Source organism: Chiloscyllium punctatum, chromosome 30 (genome assembly GCF_047496795.1).
Source record: "Chiloscyllium punctatum isolate Juve2018m chromosome 30, sChiPun1.3, whole genome shotgun sequence".
In the NCBI taxonomy this organism is placed as follows: Eukaryota; Metazoa; Chordata; class Chondrichthyes; order Orectolobiformes; family Hemiscylliidae; genus Chiloscyllium; species Chiloscyllium punctatum.
Genome location: NC_092768.1, coordinates 17748304 through 17758734, shown reverse-complemented (window position 1 = coordinate 17758734; position 10431 = coordinate 17748304). Strand labels below are relative to the sequence as shown.

The 10431-nt window shown below is 50.4% G+C and overlaps 1 protein-coding gene across 2 annotated transcripts in view; it reads left to right on the top strand.

Moving 5' to 3' along the window:
- Positions 1 to 2477: 2477 nt before the first annotated feature.
- The window catches only part of daxx (death-domain associated protein), a 42611-nt gene continuing 34657 nt past the window's right edge, over positions 2478 to 10431 (top strand). Inside the window, exon 1 of one of the 2 annotated variants that reach the window (XM_072549940.1) lies at positions 2478 to 2957. In XM_072549940.1, the coding sequence (XP_072406041.1) occupies positions 2628 to 2957 (330 nt within the window). In that variant the 5' untranslated portion in view covers positions 2478 to 2627. The remainder of the gene's footprint in view (positions 2958 to 10431) is intronic. The other variant, XM_072549941.1, reaches the window with a different exon arrangement.

Sequence of the window (10431 nt, the reverse complement as noted above, 5' to 3'; positions counted from 1 at the left end):
AGGATTAGGCTATTGAGTTGGACGATCAGCCATGATCTGGGTGAATGGCAGATCAGGGGCCATATGGCCTCCTCCTGCTCTTATCTTCTATGCTTCTATGTCCAATCACTGACCGCCTCAGCTGACTAACCACAGACTTTCCTGACCCTGACCAACTATTGGCCTCACTGACCCTGACCAATCAATGATCTGCCTGATTCTGACCATGATGTGGATTTAATAGACTGTGGTGGACAAAGATAAAAATCAACTCGGAGAAAGTGAGGACTGCAGATGCTGGAGATCAGAGTCCAGAGTGTGGTGCTGGAAAAGTGCAGCAGGTCAGGGAGAATCGACATTTCAGGCAAAAGCCCTTCATCGCTAAGTTAAAAACCACACAACATAGGTTACAGTCCAACGGATTTATTTGGAAGTACAAACTTTTGGGAGCTAGTGGAGCAGGATTATAGGACACAGAATTTATAGTAAAAGATCAAAGTGTCATCCAACTGATGTGATGTATTGAACAAACCCAGATTGCTGTTAAGTCTTTAATCACTTAGAATAGGGATGTAGGTTTCAATTGATTGATATGTAAATACTACTCATTGACTACAGTTCAGCCTTCAACACTATTATCCGCTTGAGACTGATTACTAAACTTAGTGATCTCGGACTAAGTCTTACTCCCTGCAACTAGATCCTCAGTTTCCTCACCCACAGGCCACAATCAGTAAAGAGTGGGGACAGTATTTCATCCTCACTAACACTCAACACTGGATCCCCTCAGGGGTGCATACTCAGCCCTCTACTGTACTCACTGTATCCCCATGATGGTGTTGCCAAAAAGCAGACAAATGCCATTTACAAGTTCACTGATGACACCATCATAGTCGGTCAAATCTCAGATGGCGATGAAACAGACTACAGACGGAAGGTGAAAGACCTGGAAAAATGGTGCAGTGAGAACAACCGAACTCTTAATGCCAGCAAAACCAAGGAACTCATTATTGACTTTCGGCAGGATGTTACCCCTGCCCCCCCCCCCTACACATTAACAGCACAGAGGTGGAACGAGTGGAGAGTGTCAAGCTCCTGGGATTGGTCATCCACAACAAGTTTTCTTGGACACTTCAGGTGGATGCACTGGTTACAAGGGCCCAACAACACCTCTTCTTCCTCAGACAGCTGAGGAGATTTGGCATGATAGCGAAGCATTCTGTCTGGATGTATCACTACCTGGTGCGGCAACTACACCATTCAAGATCAGAGACGGTTACAGAGAGTGGTGAACTCAGCCCGGACAATCATGAAGGCCAACCTCCCATCTACAGAATCCATCTACCAGGCCCCCGGTCAAGGAAAGGTTGCCAGCATTCTTAAAGATCCATCCCATCCTGGCAATGTTTTTCTACAACCTCTACCATCGGGGAGAAGATACAGAAGCCTGAACACACACACCTGCCGATTTCACAACAGTTTCTACCCAACTGTTGTTAGAAAACTGAATGGACTCAAACTCTTAACATTTACCTGTAGCTGTGTTTTTGTTCTTGCCACTGTTTACCTATTATTTACTATCTATGCTACTTTACTCTGTGATCTGCTGGTGTTGTTCGCAAGACAAAGCTTTTCCACTGTGCCTCGGTACACGGGACAATAAATTCAATTCAATTCAATTCCCCGAACTTCTTTCAGGTGACATTCCTGAGATAATTTCAGGTTTAGTTTAATAAACAAGGGAGCACCTCAGCTCCAGACCCTTGTGTTCCAGGTGTGAGGTTAGAGTCAGACTGGTTCTCATCCCCAAGGAGGAGTTTATAAAGTGTCACGTGGACTGACGGCGCGTGTTTGAACAACCCTCCACTGCAGGGAACCAATGGGGTACGGGGACCTGAGGGGCGGGGCCGGGCTGCAGACCAATGGGGTGCGGTAGCGTTTGGGGAGGGCGGGATTTAGCTGTGTACCAATGGGAAATGGGAAAGCGAGGGGCGGGGCTGGGCTGCGGCCCAATGGGGTGCGGGAGCGTTCGGGGGCGGGATTTAGCTGTCTACGGGAGTGTGAGGGTCGGGGCTGGGCTGCGGACCAATGGGGTGCGGGAGCGTCAGGAAAGGAGGCGGGATCCAGCTCTGTACCAATGGGATATGGGAAAGCGAGGGGCGGGGCAGGCCAGGCAACCAGTGGGGTGAGGCACCTTTGGGAAAGGGGGCGGGATTCAGATGGGTACCAATGGGGTGCAGGGACGCGTGGGGCCGGCGGGTCAGGGGGCAAATAGGGAGCGCGGACGTGAGGGCGGCGCTGACCAATGGTACGCGGGTAGTTGCGGCTTGGGGGGGCGGGATCGGCCATGGACCAATAGGACGAGGGTGTCTCCGGTGGGAAGGCGTGCCCGTCGCCCCGGCCAATGGTGTGGGGCGGTACTGCGGGGTGGGTGCGTGTGTGAGGTGTGGACCAATAGGAGGCGGCGTTGTTGCGGGCGGACGGTTGTCCTGCGGCTGAGGGAGGTTTTTTTTTGTTTCGTGATGGCGGCCTCGGGCGGGAGGCGGCGGCGTCGCTGCTGCTGCTGGAGCCGGAGCCGCTGAGAGGGAAGGGGACCCCCCCCCCCCGTCCCCGGTCTCTGTCCGTGTCCGTGTCCCCATTACTTTCTCATGGCGCTGCCGCCCGACACGGCGGTGGTTAACCTGCTGTCGGATGAGGAAGGAGTCGAGGCCCAGGCCCGGCCCCAGCCCCAGGCCCAGGCCCCGGGCCCCGCCGACGACCCCGAGGCGGGAGGTGGAGGTGGAGGCGGCCGCGACAGGCGCTCCCGCCGGGTCCGGCTGCAGCCGGTGGAGGCGTCTCCTCCTCCGCGGGCCCCGGGCACCGAGGCCGCTCTCGACCTGGGGCTGGGGCTGGGCCTGGGCCTGGGGCTGAGCTCCGAGCTGGAGCGGGACAGGGAGCGCGGGCTGGTCCGCTTCGAGAACCAGAGGCTGTTCACTGAGGTCAGTGTCAGAGAGAGAAGGGAGGGGGGGTGGGGAGCACAGCCCCCTCCATCCCTCCCCCCCCCCCCCCCACTCCATTCCCCCCCCTCCATCCCCCCGCCCCCCCCATTCTCTCCCCCCCCCCCCCAATCGGATCCCTTTCCATCCCCCCCCCCTTCCATTCTCCCTCCCCCAATCGGTTCCCCCTCCGTTCTCTCCCCCCCACCCCCCAAACCCCCGAATCTGATCCCCCTCCATCCCCCCCTTCAGATCCCCCCCCCCGAATCGGATCCCCCTTCAGATCTCCCCCTCTCTTCCCCCCCCCCCCCCCCCCCCACTGAATCGGATCTCTCCCCCCCCCCCCCCCCCCCCACCCGTGGTCAGATAACACTCCTCCACCCCGATCCCCCTGCAGTCAGATCCCCCCCCACCCACTTCCCCACCATTCCCTTCCTTTCCCTTTGTTAATCTCTTTTCTTTGCCATTTTACTCCTTTGCTCCATGTTTTTGTCAGTAGCTTTTACTTAACCCTTGTTAACTTATTAATATATTAGTGGCTTGTGGGGGTGTTTTAGCCAAGGGGGAGGACCTCAGCGCGTAAGTCCCATTTATGTTTATTCCCAGTGCAAATGTCTGGCGTTTTGGATTTTGTGTCGGGACTTGTGCTCCAAGTGGACATTGGGTTAGAGATGAAAAGCAGGAAGGGGAAAACCTGGAGGGCCTTCCAGTTAGTTTGTGGCAGCAAAATGAGTTCCTCATTGGATAGCTGGTGCATGTTAACTGTTCCTTTCACAACCTCTGTTTGTTGCAAACTAATGTGGTTTGGTGACCAGTCGAATCGTACAGGGTTCCACAGAAAACAGCGAGATGGGTGACCAAGTATAGGTTTTCCACATTTGATGTTGAGGGGGCTAAATGTTGGATATGCTGTCCAACATGCCTGTTCCTTGAGCAGCTCTCATAGCGAAACTGTTTTAAACCTCACTCAGAGGGTGTGTGTAACCTCAACAAGGATTCAACCTGCTGCCAACTTTCAATGGCATAATTGGAGCAAGTGGTCTGATATTCCTTCAGTTGGGACTTGACATTTAATCGATGTGCAGGGTGGAAATTTGCAGCCTCTGACACTGGTCTGTGATGCATTCAATTTGAACATTGAGTCCCTCAATGTTGTTTCCTGACGTTATTGGTGGGGTTAAATGTTGCTTTTATTGAGTTAAGAGTTTTGTGAGGGGCTATTTTTAAAATGTGTATATAGTTTTTATTGTTATCAAAATCTGCAAAAAGCTGAGGTACAGTGAATATGATCCCTAGTTGCTGGTGCCCCATTCACTGATGTTTCCAGCAGGGATAGAACCTTGAGCAGAGCTTCTTGTTTCTGGTGAAGGGTGTTCCTGTGAAACATTGACACCTCTGTCTTTCAGGAGCTGTTGTACTAGGTCTGCAGCGTTTTGTTACTGATGCAAGTGCTCTCGGTGGTTGCCTTAGCCTTGAGTGTGCTCTAGGGGATGGAGGAGTTCTGTGTGTTTAAATTGCCCATTCCAGGATGGTTACCTTTTCTACATGCTCACGATTGAGCTATGGTACAGTCGTTGTTTCACTGGGATCGGCTGGCAGTGATTGAACAAGTGTACTTTGTTTTGTGAAGCCCGAATACAACATGGAAACTGGCCGTGGGTTTGCAATTTCCGGCATGTACTTTTGCAGCAGGAGGTGTACAATATGGGTGTTTGTCCAGCAGTGTTTATTCTTTCTGTAGCCCGATCACTACTTAGCTGATGATCCTGAAATAATATTTTTGTCAGGTTTTACACACCTCTCTATGAGAACAGCTCCCCCACAGATTGTGCAGGAGGCTGGCTCACTTTGGGAAATTTGAAGCTGAGTGAACTGTTGGTCAAATGGTCCATATTTAGTGGCTGTGTGTCATGAAAAACGTGTTGTTGTTGAGGCCTGTGACTGGCTTTGCACAATGGAAACAAAACCCTGAGAAACTGGATTAATAATGTCCTTTCAGCTCTGTGATCTGCTGGGTTTCAATCCAGCCCCAGACTGATTCGCTGAATCTCTTTTCTCTAGTGGGTACAGATCCACACCACAAGATTGTCCACTATGGGCTCCTCAGAAAGGTACCCAGCCTGACTGAGACATGGATATGCGACAAATGATCCTGGGGCTAAGCCTTGTTGATTGGACAGATTGGCGGGTGTCTTGCCCTGCATCTTATCTGGACGCTCAGCATTGATCAGGTACCCAAAGTGCAAACGTGTTCCCTTGTTGTTGCAATCAGGGCCATTAGGCTGTCACCACTGTTCTTTTATTTAACTTCACAAAAAAAACTGTTTTTCTCAGGCTTTGGTTGTGTGGAATTCTTTGAATCCCCTCTCTATTGTATCAGTGCATTGAGTTGTGGTAGCAATCTCACCTCGGGGTCGGGGTTTGAGGCCAGGGTCTGAAGTTTTGAGTCAACAAGTAGCCTGTCACTTCCAAACTCTGTGTTCTGGGCAGTATTATCTCTCGGCTCAGATACTTGTTGGAGACCAGCGGTGTTCTGCAAGGCTGAGGGTTGCTTAATACATTTAATGATCTGGATGAAGGAACTGAGCATTCTGGCTAAGCTTGCAGACAGTACATAGATGGGTTGAGGGACAGGTAGTGTTGAGCAGGCAGGGGGGAGGCTGCAGAAGGATAGGTGAGTGGGCAAAGAAGTGGCAGATAGAATACAGCATGGGAAAGTGTGAGGTCATGTACTTTGGTAGGAAGAATAGAGGCATGGACTGTTTTCTAAATGGGGAAAAACTTCAGAAATCTGAAGTACAAAGATTTGCGAGTCCTCATCCAGGATTCTCTTAAGGCTAGCATTGAAGGCTGCGTCAGTATTTAGGAAGGCAAGTACAATGGCGTTTATTTTGCGAGGACTTGCGTGGAGAAGCAGAGGTGTATTTCAGAGGCTCTATAAGCCTCTGGTCAGACCACGTTTGGAGTGTTGTGTGTAGTTTTGGGCCCCATATCTCAGGAAGGGTGTCCTGGCCCTGGATCGTGCTCAGAGGTGGTTCGCGAGAATAATCCCAGGAATGAAAAGCTTAACATCTGAGGAATGTTTGAGGACTCTTGGTTTATACTTGATGGAGTTGAGAAGGATGAGGTGTGGGGTATCTAATTGAAACATACAGAATAACTGAATGGACCTGGACAGAGTAGATGTCAGGGAGGTGTTTCCATTCCAAGGAGATTAGGACCCAAGGGCACAGCCTGAGACTGAAGGGAAGATCTTTTAGAATGCAGATAATAGGAAACTTCTTCAGCCAGAGAGTGGGGATTCGATGCAATTCACTGCCATAGAAGGCTGTGGGAGGTCAGGACATTGAGTGTATTTAAGACCAAGTTGGATAGGTTCTTCAGTACCAAGGGTTACAGGGAAAAGGCTGGAGAATGGGGTTGAGAAACCTATCCACTATGATTGAATGGTGGAGCAGACTGGGTGGGCTGAATGGCCTAAGCTGAGCTCCTGTGTCTTATGGTCTTACTGAGGAGAGGTCTGGTTGTTGAATCTGTTTTATGGCATCACATGATACACATTGTTTTTGATGTTTCTCTCTCTTTTCAAACAATATTTCTCTGCTGTATATCTCTGACTCTTTAAAACGTTATTAGCTGAATCCCCGGGAACTCTCGGGCTTTGCAAGATTTCACTGCGCACAGCTCATCCTCTGCCCCTCCATCACCTTGCATACCCCACGCAGAAGCAAAATGTGACCGTTCTCCATCTCTTCCGAAGGGCAGTTTATCAAGGAGGTGTGTTTGAGCTGTCTAAAATGCTGCTCAAGAAACTCTGGTCATTAATTCAGATAAATGTGAGGTGCTGCATTTTGGGAAAGCAAATCTTTACAGGACTTATACACCTTAATGGTAAGGTCCAAGGGAGTGTTGCTGAACATAGAGACCTTGGAGTGCAGGTTCATAGCTCCTTGAAAGTGGAGTCGCAGGTAGATAGGATAGTGAAGAAGGCGTTTGGTATGCTTTCCTTTATTGGTCAGAGTATTGAGAACAGGAGTTGGGAGGTCATGTTGCGGCTGTACAGGACATTGGTTAGGTCACTGTTGGAATATTGCATGCAGTTCTGGTCTCCTTCCTATCGGAAAGATGTTGTGAAACTTGAAAGGGTTCTGAAAAGATTTACAAGGATGTTGCCGGGTTGGAGGATCTGAGCTACAGGGAGAGGCTGAACAGGCTGGGGCTGTTTTCCTTGGAGCGTCGGAGGCTGAGAGGTGACCTTATAGAGGTTTACAACATTGTGAGGGGCAAGGATAGGATAAATAGACAAAGTCTTTTCCCGGGGGTCGGGGAGTCCAGAACTAGAGGGCATAGGTTTAGGGTGAGAGGGGAAAGTTATAAAAGAGACCTAAGGGGCAACTTTTTCACACAGAGGGTGATACGTGTATGGAATGAACTGCCAGAGGATGTGGTGGAGGCCGGTACAATTACAACATTTAAGAGGCATCTGGATGGGTATATGAATAGGAAGGGTTTGGAGGGATATGGGCCGGGTGCTGGCAGGTGGAAGTAGATTGGGTTGGGAAATCTGGGATAGTATGGACGGGTTGGACTGAAGGGTCTGTTTCTGTGCTGTACATCTCTATGACTCTATCATCAGGCAATTGTCTTGCATGCTGCTTCCACTGTGGTACTCGATTCAAGGCAGTGAATAATATCCATTCGGTGACATACAGGTTGTTCACTGAATGGTTTCTTTTCTGCTTTGCTTTTGTTGGATTTTCTGGCCTGTTTTTAAGGTCACCTTCGACCCTGGTTGACCATGACTCCAAGGAGAACAGGACTAGGCTGTGAGGGGGTTGATGTCCACAACACTAACAGTGCCGTTTGATGTATGAAAACATTCCCAGGTGTTGATAAACCTGAGCAAAAAATCACATAATAGTCAGGAGGCATTCGAACAGATGGTTTAAAAACCTGATAAGGTTTTCAGGCGGCTCTTGAAGAAGGAATGAGGTTAAGACACAGTGCAATCCCCAGAGGGACAGAAAGCTCTGCATTTAAAACCAGAGATCTGAACAGGCTGGAATTGCCAGGCACCAGGTCCCTTTGGAGAGGGTAGTACAGCTGGAGAAGGTGAGGATGGAGGCGTAGGAACACAGGAGGCAGCCTTCCAAACCCTTAAGAGACAGACCCCAGATGCTGCAATCCAGAGTAGACAGACAAACAGACCCTGGATTTGTGGTGCTGGAAGAGCACAGCAGGTCAGGCAGCATCCGAGGAGCTTTGAAATCAACGTTTTGGTGGACCGGCTTTGCCAGGCCAGGTGAGTGAGCTGTCTCTGGAATGTACCCTTCTAACCACCATCGTTATATGGCTAGTGTTAAAAATTGTAGGGCTGGAAAAGGCAGCATCCGAGGAGCAGGAGAGTTGACATTTTGAGCATAAGCTCCTCTTCAGGAATGTTGGGTAGGGGACAAGGGGGCTGAGAGATAAATAGGTGGGGCAAGGTTGCTGGGAATGTGATTGGCAGGTGAAGGTGGAGGCTGATGGTGATAGGTTGGAGATTGGGTGGGCAAAAGCCCTTCAGGAATAAAGGCAGTGAGCCTGAAGGGTGGAGAGATAAGCTAGTGGAGGGTGGGGGTGGGGAGAACGTAGCATAGAGTGCGATAGGTGAGGGGGGGGTGGAGTGAATAGGTGGAAAAGGAGATAGGCAGGTAGGACAAGTCCGGACAAGTCATGGGGACTGTGCTGAGCTGGAAGTTTGGGACTAGGGTGAGGTGGGGGAAGGGGAAATGAGGAAACTGTTGAAGTCCACATTGATGCCCTGGGGTTGAAGTGTTCCGAGGTGGAAGATGAGGCGTTCTTCCTCCAGGCGTCTGGTGGTGAGGGAGTGGCAGTGAAGGAGGCCCAGGACCTCCATGTCCTTGGCAGAGTGGGAGGGGGAGTTGAAATGTTGGGCCACGGGGTGGTGTGGTTGATTGGTGCGGGTGTCTCGGAGATGTTCCCTAAAGTGCTCTGCTAGGAGGCGCCCCGTCTCCCCAATGTAGAGGAGACCGCATCGGGAGCAACGGATACAATAAATGATATTAGTGGATGTGCAGGTAAAACTTTGATGGATGTGGAAGGCTTCTTTAGGGCCTTGGATAGAGGTGAGGGAGGAGGTGTGGGTGCAGGATTTACAGTTCCTGCAGTGGCATGAGAGGGTGGGTTGTAGGGGGGCGTGGACCTGATCAGGTAGTCACAGAGGGAATGGTCTTTGCGGAAGGCGGAAAGGGGTTGGGAGGGAAATATATCCCTGGTGGTGGGGTCTGTTTGGAGGTGGTGGAAACGTCGGTGGATGATTTGGTTTATGCGAAGGGTGGAAGGTGAGCACCAGGACGTTCTGTCCTTGTTACGGTTGGAGGGGTGGGGTCTGAGGGCAGAGGTGTGGGATGTGGGCGAGATGCGTTGGAGGGCATCTTTAACCATGTGGGAAGGGAATTTGCGGTCTCTAAAGAAGGAGGCCATCTGGTGTGTCCTGTGGTGGAACTGGTCCTCAGGCCTGGCAGCATCAGGAGCTCTGAACAAGGGTTATACCCAAAACATTGATTTCTCCACCTTGTGACGCTGCCTGACTGGCTGTGTTCTCCCAGCCTCCTTTTTTTAATCTATCTGTTTATCAACTGAAGGCTTTTCCATTCCTCGCTGAGACTGTGGTTGATCTATGCTCTAACCCTCTCACGCTGCCATCATTTCAAATTTCACTGTTGAAACCGAAAGAACTGCAGATCCTGGCAATTAGAAACCATGGAGTCGCAGCATCTCTGCAGAGAAAACATGGGTTAATGTTCCATGTTCAGTGACATTCCTTCAGTTCACAGTGGGGTGGGGGGGTCCTTGGACCTGAAATGTTAAAACCTTGAATATCTTAAAGATTTCATGAGTGATTTGCTTACTTTCTAAATACCTGGATCACTGCTCTGGGAAAGCAGAAGTCTAGTTTCTGTACTTGCTGTTTGTAACCAGCATGCGCACAGACCTGGATGCCTCTTCACTAGTTAGAAGCTACCCTGTTTGATGTTCCAAGGAACTTCATTTTCACAGTGAAGCCAGTGCTGATTGCCAATGTTAGACCATAAGGAAAAGGAACTGGTTTCGGCTGATCCTGCTGTGCGGTTCATCAGGATCACATCTGATCAGACATGCTCCGCATCAACATTCCCACCCTCCCCATAAGTCTTGATTTCCCGAACTAATGAAGTATCTAACCCAGGTTTCCTCCCATAGTTCAAAGACGTGCAGGTCAGGTGAATTAGCCATTCTAAATTGCCCATCGCGTTCTGGGATGTGTATGTTAGGGCTAAATGTAGAGAGTAATGCGGAATGGGTTTGGGTGGGATACTCTTCAGAGAGTCAGTGTGGATTTGTAGGGCTGAAGGGGCTATTTCAATGTTGCAGGGATTCTGTGTGGGTGGCGCGGTGCCTCAGTGGTTAGCAATGCTGCCTCAGTGCCAGGGAC